Source organism: Hemiscyllium ocellatum, chromosome 8 (genome assembly GCF_020745735.1).
Source record: "Hemiscyllium ocellatum isolate sHemOce1 chromosome 8, sHemOce1.pat.X.cur, whole genome shotgun sequence".
Lineage (NCBI taxonomy): Eukaryota > Metazoa > Chordata > Chondrichthyes > Orectolobiformes > Hemiscylliidae > Hemiscyllium > Hemiscyllium ocellatum.
Window position 1 is genome coordinate 53,352,639 of NC_083408.1, and position 17,500 is coordinate 53,370,138.

The 17,500-nt window shown below is 37.9% G+C and overlaps 1 protein-coding gene across 1 annotated transcript in view; it reads left to right on the top strand.

Annotated features, from left to right (window-relative positions):
* Window positions 1-17,500, top strand: part of opn6b (opsin 6, group member b) — a 38,752-nt gene that overhangs the window by 17,236 nt on the left and 4,016 nt on the right. The window contains exons 3-5 of the mRNA XM_060828957.1: window positions 5,603-5,808; window positions 7,123-7,222; window positions 7,922-8,026. Of these exons, the coding sequence (XP_060684940.1) occupies window positions 5,603-5,808; window positions 7,123-7,222; window positions 7,922-8,026 (411 nt within the window). The remainder of the gene's footprint in view (window positions 1-5,602; window positions 5,809-7,122; window positions 7,223-7,921; window positions 8,027-17,500) is intronic.

Genomic DNA, 17,500 nt, shown 5'->3' on the forward strand with positions numbered 1-17,500 from the left:
AGAGAGAGATAACTCGTAGTAGTTTAACCGGAGGGTCACCATACCTCAGGCGAGCACTGAGATTGAGAATGTAAGACCTTTGTTGTAACCTCAGCGAGTATGTCAATCAAGCCTGCATTGTTGACATCACTGTCTTGCAAGCCATTGCTCTCTAAGAGAGCAGTCCAAGCAATTCCCTCTGGGACTATGGCGACTTTACCTTTACCTTATAATGCAATATTTGGAGTAAAACTTTGGAGTGTTTAGGTATCACCAAATTTTCATTCATTCATAAATCGTCAATGAGCATGAAATGTTTTTGTTGTTCGAAGTATTGTCTCAATTTAGGGTTACTAGGGATGTATGGCTGCCATCTTTCCTGACAATGCTATATTCTTTGATACGCTATGTTTTTGTTCTCCCTGAAAGTTGACTGCTACCTCTGCTCTCAACTCCAAACCTTGTTGCTCAGCTTCATCAACAAACATTCTGGGCTGGTATTCTCAGGCTGTCTCATAAAGTGTACTGCCTTGTGAGCATTAAGTCCTCATCTGACTGGAAAGAATCCAGCAATGCATCATCCATCACACTAACAACTATATGCTAACATCCCCCTCAAATTGTCATCTACACAATTGCCTGTTAATCAGGAGAGATTAATGACCTCCTTTACTCTCTGGCTCCAAATGTAAAAGCTATCCCATTCAATGATTACATTTTTTTTACACAAGTATACATATCAAAGGCTTTCAGGACGTGATGTAAGAAGATGAAATCTCATCCATCCTTGTCAGGTCAACACATCATGCACAATGGCATTGAGTGGGCAAAGCAGAATACTAATCTGATACATTGGTCTTTTCATGCAGCCCTGAGGTTTTGTTACTTGGCAAAGTCCTGTCATCTGCAGTTACACCTGTCACAGGATTTGCTGCCTCTCTAACTAGCCTAGAAGTGGTAGCGTTTCCATTCTCTGAATTGATGTTTGGTGTATTGCTCTGCCTCTGATGAACAACCCTACTCTTAGGATAACACTTTAGTTCTGCACAATACCACCATGTTTCGCAATCCACATATCACTTTTATGGATGTCATATGTTAGAGTTAATCTTTCTCTGCACCTTCTCTGTGCTTTAACACTATATTTAAGATTATGTTCTATTACCATGATGTACTTATGACAGATATGATTTGTCTAGTTAGTACACAACACAATACTTTTCACTATATCTCAGTCTATGTGATAATAATAAATCACATCTAATGAAATAAATCAAATCAACAAAGTTCAATACCATCCAGGACAAAGCAATCCACTTGATCAGCACCCCATTCATCACCTTCAAAATCTATTCCCTCCATTATGGACAGATAGTACCAGCAGTGTGTGCCATCTACAAGATGAACTGCAGCAACTCACTAAGAATCCTTTGCTAGGTTCTTATAAAGACAAAAACTTCTAAACACCTAGAAGGATAGGGACAACAGATGCTTGGAAACACTACCAACTGTAAGTTTGCTTCCAAGCCACACTATTCTAGAACGACATTTGGAATGCCCTCCCACACAGTGCAGTGGGCATGCATAAATCACATGGACTAGAAAGGCTCAAAAAGGTAGTTCAACATTGCCTTCTCAAGGTACATTAGTGATGACCAGCAAATGCTGTCATGGCCAGCAATGCACACATCCCATGAAAGAATAGCTTACCTTTTGTTTGTCACCTATTGATTACTTTAACACAGCTCTTCATTCTAATTGTATATTTATTTTGAGTTAATAAGTCAGTCTGTTTAACATTGTTGGTGTGGTGACTTCCAGAAGCAATAAGTGGAACAAAATCAAGGATCACTAAGGTAAATGTGTGTTAATTCAATAAAGTTAACATGAATTTGGCAAATCATGTTTAATTATTTCATTGGAGACATAGGACATACACAGCTCAGTTGATGGCTGACAGCACACAGTGTCCTAAGCTTTATTAACATGGGGCATAACATACCAGCGAGGAGGTCTAATTGTGTGGTAGTGGCATTCCTGTCTTTGAGTCAGAAACTCTGGGTTTCAGTTTAACTCCAGAACTTTTCATAATGTGATCAAACTGTACATCTGTTTGAAATGCCTATGGCAGAAATTAAGAGTTGGAGAGCCACTTGATCAGCCAATTGTGATTACCCCATGAAAAGCTGACAATGTAAATAAATATAAGCATAACCTTGTCAGTCTCATAAGCCAGTAGGTGTGAGAAGAGAAAGCAAGAGCAATAAAGTTATATTAAGCTTGTATGAAATACTGACTTAGTCTCAACTGGAATGTTGCGTTCTGTCCTGCGCACCTTAGAAAAGATGTAAAGCCATCAGAGATGAGGTAGAAACGATTCACAGGATTATATTCAGCAATAAGTAGCTTCAGTTATGTAGATAGATTGAAGATATTGAGTTTATTCTTTTTAGAGAAAAAATTATTGAGAGGAGATTTGATAAAAATATTCAATATCCTAAGGGGTCAGGACATTTATAATAAACTGCTAAAATTAAGGATGAGAGACTCAGATTTCAGACTGTTGGCAAAAATAAACAATGGAGACATGAAGTGAAACTTTTTCACCCTGAATGTGGATAAGATCTGGAATGAACTGACTGGGAGCATGATGGAAACAAATGATGTTGAGACATTCAAGAATAAAATTGGATTATTATCTGAAAAGGAGGAATTTGCAGGATTATGCAGAGAAAGTGAGGATAGAACTGGGTAAATTTCTCATTCAGAGAGCCAGTGCAGACATGATGGGCTGAATGGTCTTCTGCTGTGCTGTAATATTTCTATGAGCCTTGATTTCCATCATGAAAATTATATATTTGTAGTGAGAGATACTGGGAAGAGATTACTGATCTTGTAATTCATAAAGAGTTTTCAATTGATATAAAGTGTGGAAATAGAACATGACCAGTCATCTTACCATTGAATAATAATGCACAGCACCACACCATTTGACCCATCATACCTGTGACAGCTAATTGAAAGTGTTATTAAAATAAACTCCATCCCGTGCTCTCTTCATAGCCCTGTAAACTCTCCCCCTTCAACTGGTTATCCAATATCATTTTGAAAGTCATTTAATCAGCTTTCACTGTCCTTTCAGGCAGTATATACTGCATCACTTTTTTCCCCCTCTATGTTACTTCTGGTTCTTTTGGCAATTATCTTAAACCCCTGTTGCCAATATTTATGCTACTGGAAACAATTTCTCCCATCAACATCCTTCATGATTTTTAACATCTCAGCCAAAACTGACATATATCTTCAGTGCTATATGGAAAACAACCTGTTTCTCCAGCTGCCCCAGTTCTCCGAAGTCCTGAATCCCATTCTAATAAATCTCTCACTACCCCTGAGGCTTTCACATCCTTCCTGAAAGTGAGATGCCCAGACTGGAAAGCATCTACTTCAACTGCGCCCTAATATGATTTATGAAGATTTCACACATTTTTAGCTTAAACCAGTACTAAACTGTAGCCTTTAACTTCTTAATCCTGATCAGAAGCATTCATTATTTGTGCATTAAATGTAGTCAGTATTTTTTCAAAGGGCAGCCTTGCTGCTGTTGTGAAGAATAATAGCAAAGAGCCTCTGGATGATTAGCTATTTAAGAGTTGAGAACAGTGTGATTAAACTGCGACAAAATAAGTGAAAATGATTTTATCCATGATATTAACATGTAATTTATCGTAGGCTACTACATAATATTATGTTTTCAGTGTATCTGTGAATTATGACATTTTATTTTAGTCATAGGAAACGTATTTGACAGCTTGATAATTGGGTAACTGGCCTTATGTTTAATATCCAATGTCAGATGTTATTTGAACTCCATCTTGCTCATTTGGCACGATTTCATCGCTAAGATCAATTTGTTACAGAAAAGTAAAGGTCCCACAAACTGCATTAAAAAGGGTCATCTTCTTCCAGCAAATGCACATATTTCTAGAATTGTTGAAATGTGGAGCTCAGAATATGTCGCCTTCTGAAGTAAGGCCATGGTTCACAACTTTAGAAATATTGTGGTGGTACAGTCAAAATAACAAACCAAATTTATTTTCTTTGTGAAATCAAACTGAGATCATTTAGAATACCATCACATTGTGCTTTATGGTAGTATCTCTACTAAAGGAAAAGTGGTTGTTTTCAATTTGTTATTTTATAAAAATTTGTAATATAAACTGCTATCCTTATTTTGTTTTGTGAATCTCGGTTTATTTCATTATTATTAAATTCAAACTCATAACTTTAATTTCAGCAGTTAGACGCTAGCGTAAAGAAATCCCGCAGAAGCAAAAATATGTTGAAATAACAGTGCAGTTCAAGTTGACTGGTCTTCAGTGCACAGTTAATTGTTTTTAAAATATAATTGTCAAGCTGCCTCTAAGTCACTTGAAACCCCCTTAATGAAAATGGTAGATACTTGAAACAATTGTACATTTGAATTACTGAATTAAGCAAAGTAGGGCAAAATTAAGTATGATAAAACAAAAACACTGAGGCCAGTAAGAGCAACTACACATGGAAGTGATATTGCTTTGGTATATATGATATATATCTGATATATATTTAGTATATACTTTTAGTACATAAGGTATTCATGATTGCCCTTTGGTATATGTGATTGTCCAACTATAGCCGAAGCTACAATGCAAAGGTTCTTTCACATATAGTGGCCGGATACCAAACTCTTAGCTTTTTGTCATGTGTGGTCAACAGCAAAGGTGATCCATCCCATTATTTTAAGGAAGGATACTAATATAGATTATATTTTAAAATGTGAAAAGTGAAATAATCTGAGTGTTACGTCAACTTTCTCTCCTTTACTGTATTATCAAGCCCAGCGTCCTTCCACCAACTTCCTTTTGGTGGAAAATTAGTTGCAAACAAGTTTTCAGGTTTAACTAGGGCATGCTGTACAAATATATTTAAGTCGAAGAGGTTGTAAAATACGACATGATTAAAACTGAACAAATACATTGACTGAGGGTCAATGGTGTTATTTATAAATGTTTGTGTTTACATTTTAAACTTCATGAATTAGTTTGTAGATTATTGCTGTTTATTTTTGAAGTGTTGGCTCCAAAATAATTCTGTAATTTTCCCATCACTCTTGCAGAAAATGTTGAGAAGAAAATCTCAATCTGTAAAAGATTTAGAGAAATCTGGGACCATTCATGTAAACAGTTTGTACTTAAGACACCATTTTTCTTTTCTCTTGAATGAATCATCTTCTGCAAATATTAAATTAAACAAATTCTTAAAAAATATAAATTTGGCAATAATGCATAATTTAATAAGATGCTAGAACAATTTATTTTGGACATATTGATGCACTCCAATATTCTGTATCCAGCTGCAGCTGTCATTCTAATAGTTTTGGCACTGTTTATGGAGTGAACTGACTACCATAAAATTCCAAATTCCCTTTATAAATGAAAAATGACAACTTAGTTCAGAAAGTAATTATATCTGACATACAAAATGTATTTTGAAATTTCAGCTTCTTTCTCGTTTGGAAAAATAATGCATTAGATCATCGATTTAAATAGAAATGTTTAACTACTCCTTGGTTTCCTCACAGGCTGGTTGTCCTGGATTGGGAATGGAATTGTCATCTCCATCATGTACAATCGAAGACTGGCACTTGAACCTCAAGATTATCTGACATTCAATCTTGCAATATCAGATGCCAGCATTTCCATTTTTGGATACTCACGGGGCATAATTGAAATATTCAATATTTTCCAAGATGATAAGTTTATCATCACATCTATTTGGACTTGTGAAGTGAGTTAATAATTTAAATTCTTAAAATTATAAATGTGCTGTGAACTGTATTTCTTTATATCATCATTGCAATTATGTATAGTATTCACACAATTACAAAAAACAGAGAAGTTGACCCAGGTTTTGAGGTCAGTGTTGTTGATCTTGAAAAAGCATCCTGTAAAGACTTAGCAAGCTCTTGAATGTCAATCTCCTTTATTTTGGCATGGCTTTGAGTCTGGCACTTTCTATTGGAGTTCTGTGGCGTTCTGAAGATATGAAGTCATCAAGCAATCTGAAGAGGCATTCAGGTTAAGGAATTCCCAGAGAGTAAACCAAGAAATACAAGGCTCAGATTAGAACTGAAATATAATTACTTGACAGAAAGCAAACTAAAGTCTGGAACATGCGTATGAGATTAGTAAAAACTTACTAGTTTTAACGAATATGCATGTTCCTCTGAGCAACTAAGCCTTCACATACATAAAATGAGTTTTTCAGAACCCGAGAAGTGATTTGTTGATAATTATGAATTAGTACACAGTTAAGCTCCAGTTGCATCTGATTGAACAAAATTCAACATTTCCATTGGTCATTGTGGTGAAAAAAATGTATAAAAAGTTGAAACAAAGACCTTGTCCATTTTTGTAGGGAAAAAGTGTTGATAATCAACACATATGCTTCCACATATGAAAATGGTGTGCATGATGCATGAATTGAGAATTTAAAGTCTGTTCTAATTGGCAGCTAGTACTAATGATACAATAAAGGTTGATTACAAAGATTCTTGCTATATCAGGAAGACGTTGCTTTGACAAAAGCTAAAACCTGAGCAACGTTTAGATTTTGTGATCGAGATTGCAATCTTTTTGCCGATAGTGTTCATGCCAGTTTGTTTAGAAACATTATAGACCTACGTAACAACTCCATAAATAACATATACATACAATTGGTTTGGAAAATGGAACATTAACAGTGTTGATAAACCTAGGTGTTTTACAGCCCCACTTTGAAATGCAATAAGGGAGTACATTTCTTTTACAGCAAACTTGTTTTTGCATCAGTACAATTCTACAGGAATTGTCTGATTTGTTAAATATAGCCTGTAGTCATATTGAAAAAGTATCGATGTAACTTTGCAAAGCAATTTTAAACCGTTTGTGCTGGCATAGATCTTCCATCATGGAAAGCAATCTTGAATAAAGTATTTATTTGTGAAACTGAGTTAGTGTTTTGGCATTTGTCAAACTGCTACTCTGGGATTTAGTGGTTGCAAAGTTTCCTGGAAGTGTTTAGCTTGTGTGTTGTGGACTGACAAGTTTCTGTGTCCTTTAGGTGGATGGGATTTTGACTCTGCTGTTTGGTCTGAGCAGTATTAACACTTTGACAGCCATCAGCATCATCAGATACATCAAAGGCTGCAAACCGCATCAAGGTAAATCCTTCAGTGCCTCCACTAAACAGCATTACTGTTAAATTAATATTAACAGTTAAATGTCCATAATAGCACCTAGAATCATCAGATTAGTGTGATTTATATGAGAGCCACTTCTGATAATCTTTACCTCGCAGAGGTAATGTGAATTCTAGTTGGTAGTACATTAAATTATTTTAAATAGCATATCAAATTGAAACAGAATTTCAATGAAATTTTCTAAGATGAACAAGAACATTTGGTGACTTTTTAAATTCAGCAAATTCAAGGTAGCAATATTATCTAACAACATAATCTTATTGAACTGCTTGCCAAAGTATTGCTACAGCAGATGCAGACATCTGAGCGGCAGGGTGACACGGTGGCACAGTGGTTAGCACTGCTGCCTCACAGCGCCAGAGACCCGGGTTCAATTCCCACCTCAGGCATCTGTCTGTGTGGAGTTTGCACATTCTCCCCATGTCTGCATGTGTTTTCTTTGAGTGCTCCGGTTTCCTCCCACAGTCCAAAAATGTGCAGGCTAGGTTAATTGGCCATGCTAAATTGCCCGTAGTGTTAGGTGAAGGAGTAAATGTAGGGGAATGGTTCTGGGTGGATTGCTCTTCGGAGGGTCGGTGTGGACTTGTTGGGCTGAAGGGCCTGTTTCCACACTGTAAGTAATCTAATCTGACAGGAAATTGTTTTCCGGTCTCTCTACAGTTTACAGGGTTAACAAATCTAATGCTATACTGGCCTTGTCTATTGTGTGGCTGGCAGCTCTTTTCTGGTCTGCAACACCTCTTCTAGGATGGGGCAGTTACGCAGGTGAGAACAGTGGGGGGTGCAATGTTATGCTATGTTAAGATAACGTGATGCTTGTTCACAGTACAACTATTTGCATTTGTACCCCATTGGAAGTTATTCTTGAAAAGATAGTGCTCACGTGCACAGGCAATTTTTATGTACATAGTTTTGTTCGTGTTTTTCTTTCTTATTGTGAAAAGGCAATTATGTTGTTGATGTATCAACATCCTGAAATTCTTTACCTAAAACCATGTGAATCTTTTTGTACAGTATATCATGTTAGGAATAAAGGACTTCAGAGCAAGAATTGGCATTATGAGCATGTTCTGCCATTCAGCATCATCATGACTGATCTGACTGTGATCTCAATTCCACTTTTCCATTTGCCCCTCTAACCCTTAACAGCTTTGTTGATCAGAAATCTAGGTAGAGTCATAGAGACATCCAGCATAGAAACAGATCCTTTGGTCCAACTCATCCATGCTGACCAGATATCCTAACCTAATCTAGTCCCAATTGCCAGCATTTGGCCCATATCCCTCTAAACTGTTCCTAGTCATATACCCATCCAGATGCCTTTTAAATGCTGTAATTGTAATAGCCTCCACCACTTCCTTTAGCAGCTCATTCTATACATACCTCACCCTCTGTGTGAAAAAGTTGTCCCTTAGGTCCCTTTTATATCTTTCCCCTCACACCCTAAACCTATGCGCTCTTGTTCTGGACTCCCCCACCCCAGGGATAAGAACATGTCTATTTACCCTATTCATGCCACTCAGAATTTTATAAACTTCTATAAAGTCACCCCTCAGCCTACAACACTCCAGGGGAAATGGCCCCAGTCTATTCAGCTCCTCCAACCCTGGTAACATCCTTGTAAATCTTTTCTGAACCGTTTCAAGTTTCACAACATCCTTCCTACTGCAAGGAGACCAAAATTGCACACAATATTCCAAAAGCGGCCTAATCACTGAATTGCTTCAGTTGCCTGTTATACTTCCCACCCATATTCAGCTCCATGCACTTCAATGGTACCAAATATCCAGTTGATGGTAAAACAGTCAGCTGAAGGGATACATAGTTCCTGTTCTTTTACCCAATTCAACTTCTAACCAAATGAGTTTTAGAAATTAATTGCAAACACAAGTTAGGAAAAAGATAAAACTGAAGCTCCAGAATTTTATTTTATAAAGACATACCTTTCAACTGCTGAGATGGATAGAAGCATTTCAGGAAATAATATGAATGACAAAATTAAAGTCTTCTTTTATTTCCTACACTTACATTTGAATCTAAACCAATAAGGGTAAAATGCTGAGCTCTTATTTTCTCTGCTATAAAGATTGAATTCCATGAAGTCAGCCTGATTATGGTTCCCATTTGATATGTCAACTGTACCAACTTTCCAACAATTCAATATTAACTAAGATTTGCTCTGAAGAAGCCCTAAGGAAGCCCATTTTCCAGCATTGCATGATAACTTGACTAGTGGTACTCTTTACCCGGAGAGTCTTTGGAATGTAATTCTCACACTCCCAGGCTATAATTGAAATGAATAGCATGGATACATTTAAGTTGAAACTTGATAACACATAAGGATGAAGAGTATAGAAAGAGATGTTGTGCTAATGAAAAATATTAATGTGGATCTTGAACAGTGGGCTGAATCTTTTCTTCCAAATTGATTATTTCTGTGCCGTAAATATTATATAATGTCACAGTATGGAGTGGTTTGCTGATATCTGTGACACACCTCACTGAATTCTGTTCTATTTCAGTATTTAACTCATTTTGCAGCTAATACTGACAAAAGACACATATATTTAGGGAAGTTCTTTCCTGTCAGAGGAGCAAACTGACCCCCAAGAGAATTCTGTAAAGAAGTATATTAAATACAATTAATAGCACAAATTTTAATTGATCACCTTATTTTTCAAAAGTATTTTCAATCAATTATGAGAAGGATTAGTCTCTTTTTCCCTTGTTTATCTTACTCTTCTGTGAAGTGCTTTCCATATTAACAGCACGATATCAAATGCAGGTTGTTATTGTTACAATGACCCCTATGTTCTGCAAATTCATTATTGTGTAGGATATGGCCACGCAAATAATGTGCTCTAGAAGATAAGTATTTGTGGCATCTATGTGTCTTCGCAGTTCTACACTGTGCCACAAAACATGACACTCAAATAGGAATGTTACTGTATTATAATTTCTGATCTATAGTCAATAGGAATTTTACTGTATTATAATTTCTGATATATTTAAACAATTACATGATCTGGAATTGGCTTAGGAGTAATTTGACGCCAGATTTTGACAAAGCTATCAATCTCTGTCTTGAATATATTCCCTATCCTTACAACTTTCACATGGCCCATAGGACTTCCATTACCTAAACTTTGACTGTCCAAAAATCAAAATGATCTGAAAAACAGATATTTTACTCTTAAGAGCTCAGAGTACCAGAAATATGATTCAACCATTTGTTTATCTGTCCATTCACACATTTATAATCACCCCATACATACATCTATTCAGAAAACCAACAGTTTCAACAAGCTCCTGCGACCATTAGAATTTTTCATAATTGGAGCAAAAATATGGGTTTTCACATGGGCCCTAAAGTTTTACAACTTTGATGTAATAAGTTCAAATAAATAGCTAGTTATATTGTTAGAAGGGAGGTCCAGTATCCTTTTTTCTGATAGGCGGTATGGTATTCTAATTTACAAGCTCTGGTTTGAGTGCATTGTACTGTTTAAGATCTATCTTCGTCTACTCTCCAGGCACAATGTTGTCTGTTCCACTGGCAAGATCATCCAAAATCCAGGAAAATCCAAAATCCAGTATGGGCTCAGTCCTGGGGCTGCCAGATTTTGGATGTGAATCATTAAGTGACTTGTTGTAAACTGAAGTTATTTTTTGATGTTAACTTCAAATGTAGAAAGAAACAGATTTTGTGTTGCATAATTACGACAGAAAGGGAATTCAGTGCTTCAATTTTTAATGTAAAATTAAATTATTAAAAAGAAAAATAAATATTACAATTGACTATGACGACAGACTCAAAGTGGCCTTAGTACTGTGTCATTTGTATTGGTGTGGTGGCACGTCATTAGACCAGGGATCTTGAAACTCAGATTAATGCCCTGGCAACATGAGTTACAGCCCCACCATGGTAACTGGTGAGATTTAAGTTCAAATAATAAAATAAATCAGGAATTGAAAGGCAACCTTGGGTAATGGTGACAATGAAACTAGTTTCAATTGTTAAAAATTCATATCCTATAGGAAAGGAAACTACTATCCCTACCTGGGCTGATCTACGTGAGACTCCAGATGCACAGAAATCTGATTGACTCTTAACTGTTCTCTGAAATAACCCAACAAGGCAATATGTTTCAAGGACAGTTGGGGAGGGACAGCAATATTTAGTTTTGCCAACTACACCCTTAAACCATCAAAGATTGATGAAAGAAAATCAATGTATTTAGAATGCATATGAAGAAATGCTATGTTTTTAAACCATTTTCTTTTATTTTGTTCTATTTTGCTATTTTTCTTTTTTCCACTTTGTTTCTTTACATTTTGTCTTTTTTTCTCCATGAACAAAATTCCATAACCACTGGTTTCCAGAGGAAGCTACACTGCCATAGAGCCACTTGGAGAATTACATTTACACTGTTGTTCCTTAGACCTTCACAACCTTTTCAGTATAGCATCTTATTTGGAGTGCCAGTACAGAATAATCATCATAAACTCAAATTCAATTACTACTCATTGAATCGTAGAATCCCTATAGTATGGAAACAGGCTATTTGGCCAACAAGTCCACACTGACCCTCTGAACAGTAACCTACCCAGACCCAATTCCCCTACTACTCTACATTTACCCCTAACTAATGCACCTAACCTAGACATCCCTGAATACTATGGGCAATTTAGCATGGCCAATTCACCTAACCTGTACATCTTTGGATTGTAGGAGGAAACCAGAGCACCTAAAGGAAACCCATGCAGACACGGGGAGAAGGTGCAAACTCCACATACATTCTTTTCTCTTGAGTTTGATTTTTGACTTCTGAGATTATCCTCTGCTACAAATTGGCATTGTGCACCAAACTTGTTGTTAACTCCAAACTTTTATCTGATTCTGCGTTAATGACAACTGCAAACCTGTGGTGGGCTGACGGTTTGGGACAATTGGATGATGATGTTACCTGAATAACACTGTTGTGTTGCTGCCTGGTTTATTCAGCTGGACAGGTAGGAACAGTTGGCACTTAAAGAAAATGAAAACGAAAAATAAGTGCATACTCACAGGATGAAGTGTTGGTGATGCAATTACTGCTGTGTAACTGATAATCTAAAGCCGCTGGGGTCGGACCTAACTGTATTGTTGTCAGCCGTAAAGTACCTTCAACTTGAGACAAGCATTTCATTTCTCATTTATGCTTTCAATTTATTGTAGCATCCAAAACAAAATTTCCCACTTGTCCATCGACTGAGGCCAACTTCTATTTTACTTTGGCACACTGATCATAAATCTGCAATGATTAAGAGCCAGATTAACGTAGTAAAAACACAAAAGAAAGACTTGGAGTTACCTACTACAACCTCCCAAAGCAATTTTAAAGTGTTGTCACTCTTTTAATGTGGAAAAGATCAATGTTTGTAATTTGTTTGCAACTTTTATAATGCTTCCATCATTAAAAAAGAATGCTGTTTTTTCTTCAGTAAAGTTGTAAGAGCCAGTTTGATGGTTTTATACTTCATCAGAAAACACATGATTGGAAATTGTAAGCATGCAGCTTGAGATGTTCTATACAAAAAGTGAGAAATTTGAGAGCTTGCATACCTAACATTTCCTGAAATATGTTAACCCTAAACTCTCTGCTGTCAGTTCTAGGTTAAACCTTATTAATAATATTGATGATGGCATTTTGGAACCATTGAATCATTAAAAAATAACAGTACAAAAGGAGGCCATTTAGCCCATTGCTCCAGCCGAATACACTAGCCATTTATTCTAATCCCATTTTCCCACACCCAGTCTATAACTTTACCGGTTGCAACACGTCAAGCACAGATCCACATTCTTTCCAAAGGAATTGAAGGTTTCTGCCTAAATCACCAACATGGGCAGCACATTCAGATAACCACAGTTCTCTGGTGAAAAGGTTTTTTCTCATACCACTTCTAATCTTTCCGAAAATTAACTTATATCTATGGCCCTAGTAATTTACCTCTCCATCCTATCCACTCAATTCAAGCCCCCTGTTATTTGTACAACTCAATTAAGTCACTCCTCCACCTTCTCTGCTCTCTATCGACCCTAGTTTATCCAATTTTTATGGCATCTACAAATTTCCCAATCATGCCCCCACATCTAAGACTAAATTATTAATATATACCATACACAGCAAGAAACCTAACACCATCAAGAACACTACTGGATACTGCTTTCAATTTGCAAAAGCATCTGTCAACCATTATCATTTGTTTCTTGTCACTGAACTCATTACATTCCTCTGTATCTCATGGGCTTTAATTTTTCTGTCCAGTCTGCCTTGTAGCAGCTTGTCCCATGCCTTACTAAAACCCATATAGACAACATCCACTACACTGCCCTCATCAGTCCTCCTTATTACTTCCTCAGAAATTAAGTTCACTTAGTGAGACATGACATTTCTTAACAAAATTATGCCTATAATCCCAGGTTAACCCTTGCCTATCCAAATAACGATAAGATTAGGCAGTGCTTCTTAGTATTGATCATAGTAATTTGCCCATCACTGAGGTCCATTTGACCAGCCCATCATTTTTTTGGTCTACACTTTGCTTCCTTTTTAAATAACGATATAACATTAGCTGTCCTTAATCCCTCTATTGGCCTGTTCTAGTGAGAGCATGTCGACAACTTTCATAGTCCACGTTGGAAACCAGTAAGAATATTACAAGTATATCTATGAATTTGGTGTGTTAATTAACTGGTTATGATAGAGACAGAATTTGACAAATTCATGAGATAGAGTCATAGACTCCTACAGCATGGAGGCAGGCTCTTCAACCAAAATGTCCATCCACGCAAACTCAATTTCCCTGCACTTGGCTCAAATCCTTCTAAACCTTTCCTATCTAAATTGTATTGTCCAAATGTCTTTTAAATGTTATTAATGTACCCCCCTCACCCCTTCAGTTGGCAGCTCATTCCATGTACGTACCACCCTCTGTGTAAGAAAGTTGCCTCTCAGATTCCCATTTATTCTTTCCCCTCTAATCTTAAAATGATGCCCTCTTCTCCTGAATTCCCCAACCCTGGGAAAAAGACTAAGTGATTTCACCCTAAACATGCCTGTCATAATCTTATACATTTTTCTAAGATCCCCCTTCAATCTGCTATGCTCTAAAGGAAAAAGTCCTAGCTTGTCCAACCTCTTCCTATAACTCAGTCCCTTGATTCCTATCAACATCCTTATAAATATCTTCTGCACTCTTTCCAGTTTAATAATATTCTTCCAATAGCAAGGTGAACAAAACTGAACACAATATATTCAGTTCTGCAATAACATGTTTTTAGACTGTTATTTGCAGAATGCAAACCATCCTTACCTGTATTGGCTATAACTTAATTTTGGCTCCATTACTTTAGATGGCGCAGCTATTGCACGATTCTCTTATAATGCAAGATTGCACAAGAATGTGATTATCGTGTTATATCGAAACTGACTGTACTCCAAGTGCAGCCTCACCAATGTCCTGTACAACTGCAATATAACTTCCCAAATTCTTTATCCAATGCCCTGACTGATGAAGGCCACTGTGCCAAAGCCTTCTTCACTGCCCTATCTACCTGTGACTCCACTTTCAGAGAACCATGCACCTGAAATCCAAGATCACTCTGTTCCACTACACCCTTTCAAGCCCTACCATTCACCATGAAACTCTTACCTTGATTTTACTTCCCAAAGTGCAAGACCTCACACTTATCTATGTTAAACTCCATTTGCCAATCCTTAGCCCACGTCCCTAGCTGATCAAGGTCCTGCTGCAATTTCTGATAACCTTCCACACTGACCACAATACCACCTATTTACGTGCCACCTGCAAACTTACTAACCATGCCTTGTACATTCACATCCAAATCATTGATATGGATAAAAAACAGCAATGGTCCCAGCACTGACCCCTGAGGTACACCACTAGTCACAGGCCTCCAGTCAGACAAGCATCCTTCCATTATTATCCTCTGCGTCCTGCCATCAAGCCAATTGTGTATCCAATTTGCCAGCTCTCCATGGATTCAATGCAACCTGACCTTCCAGAGTACCCTACCATGAGAAGCCTTATCAAAGGCCTTAATGAAATCCATATACATCACATCTACTGTCCTGCCCTCCTCAACCTTCCTGGTCACTTCATCAAAGAACTCTAACAAATTTGTGAGGCATGATCTCCCACTCCCAAAGCCATGCTGAATATTCCTAATCAAATCCTGTCTTTCCAAATGCATGTATATCTTATCCCTTAGAATCTTCTCAAGTAAATTACCTACCACAGATATCCTTTTTCTTCGCAGTCCTCCTTGAATAAGGGCACAACATTTGCTACCTCCAGTCTTCTAGGACCTCACCCTTGGCTAACAATGATGCAAGTATATCCACCAGGGCTCCTGCAATTTATTCTTGCAGGGTTCTTGGTTATATCTGATCAGGACCAGGAGATTATCCACTTTCATAGATTCTAATCCATCCAAGGTCTCTCTACTATGATATGGACTGTCCCTAGGATATCACCACTCACTTCCCCAAGTTCCCAAATCTTTATTTCTTCCTCCACGGAAAACATAGAAGAGAAATACTCATTGAGGACCTCACTCATCCCCTGTGGTTCCACAAGTACTTGTCAACTTTGGTCCTTGAGGGCCCCTATTCTCAGTCTCTAGTTAATCTTTGTCCTTTAATATACTTCAAGAGTTTCTTTGGATTCACCATAATCTTCTCAGCCAAAGGTACCTTGTGCCCCCTTTTCACCCTCCTGATTTCCTTCTTCAGTAAACTCCTGTGTTCCTTCAATGCTTCCAGGGGTTCCCTTGATCCCAGCTCCCTGTACCTGAGCCATGCTTCCTTCTTTTTTTCTGATCAAATCCTCAATATCTCTTGTCATCCAGGGTTCCCTACTGCTACCAACCTTGCCCTTCATCCTCACAGCAACAAATAGACCTTGAACATTAGCTATCTCACTTTTAAAGGCCTCTCATTTGCCAGATGTCCCTTTACCTGCAAACAAACTACTCCAATCAACCCCTGCAAGCTCCAATCTGATTCGCCTTGCTCCAGTTTAGAACTTGAACCTGTGGATTAGTTTTGTCCCTCTCCATATCTATTTTAAATATCCTCCACTGTCACCTCAGACAATGGCCTTGCTCAGTCTCCCAAGAGTAGATCGAGATTTGCCCCTTCCCAAGTAGGCCCCTCTACATACTGCTTGAGGAAACTTTCCTGAATACACTTAATAAATTTCACCCCATCTAAGCCCATAATGCTATGGCAGTCCCAGTCAATGTTAGGATAATTAAAATTCCCTACAACAACACTATTGCTCCTGCAAGTCTCCCCAGTCTCCCTGCACTTTTGTTCCTCTAATTCACATTGACTATTTGGGGGCTGATAATACATCAACGCCCCCCTTCTTATTTCTTAGGTCCACCCACAAAGTCTTCAATTATTTCATCTTTGATTACTGCTATGATACTCGCCTTAATCAAAAATGCAACTCCCCCTCCTCTCTCTCCACCACCTCTATCCCACCTAAAGCACCTGTACCTTGGTACATTAAGCTGCCAGTCCTGTCCCTCCCTCAGCCATTTTTCTGTAATGGCTAAAATATCCCAGTTCCAAGTCCTTATCCACACCCTGAGTTCAACAGCCTTACCTGTTAGCCGTCTTGCATTGAAATAAATGCAATTTAATACAGCAGGCTTTCCTTGTTCCCTGCTGTATTCCAGAATGACCTGTCTCTTCAACTTGTGATTTCTGACGTCTGTATCTCCTTCGAGCCTTGCACTTGCCTCCCTGCTGCTGAGGATGCTGCCCCTCCCTGCCAATCTAGCTTAACCCCTCTTGTAACACCAGCCTGCCAGGATATTGGTCCCCTTCCAGTTCAGGCAACCCATCCCTCTTAAACAGGTGACCTCTGCCCCAGAAAACATCCCAATTATCTAAAAATCTGAATCCCGCTGCCCACACCGATTCTTTAGCCACACTTTCATCTCCCATTTCCTCCTGTTCTTACCCTAATTAGCACGTGGCACTGGAATTAATCTGGCAGTTACCACCATCAAGGTCCTGGTTTTCAACATTTTTCCCAGCTCTCTATAGTCCATCTGAGGGAGCTCATCCCTATTTCGACTGATGTCATTTGTGCCAATGTGCACAATGTCTTCTGGCTGCTCACCCTCCTCATTGGGAATGTTCTGCAGCCGTTCTGACA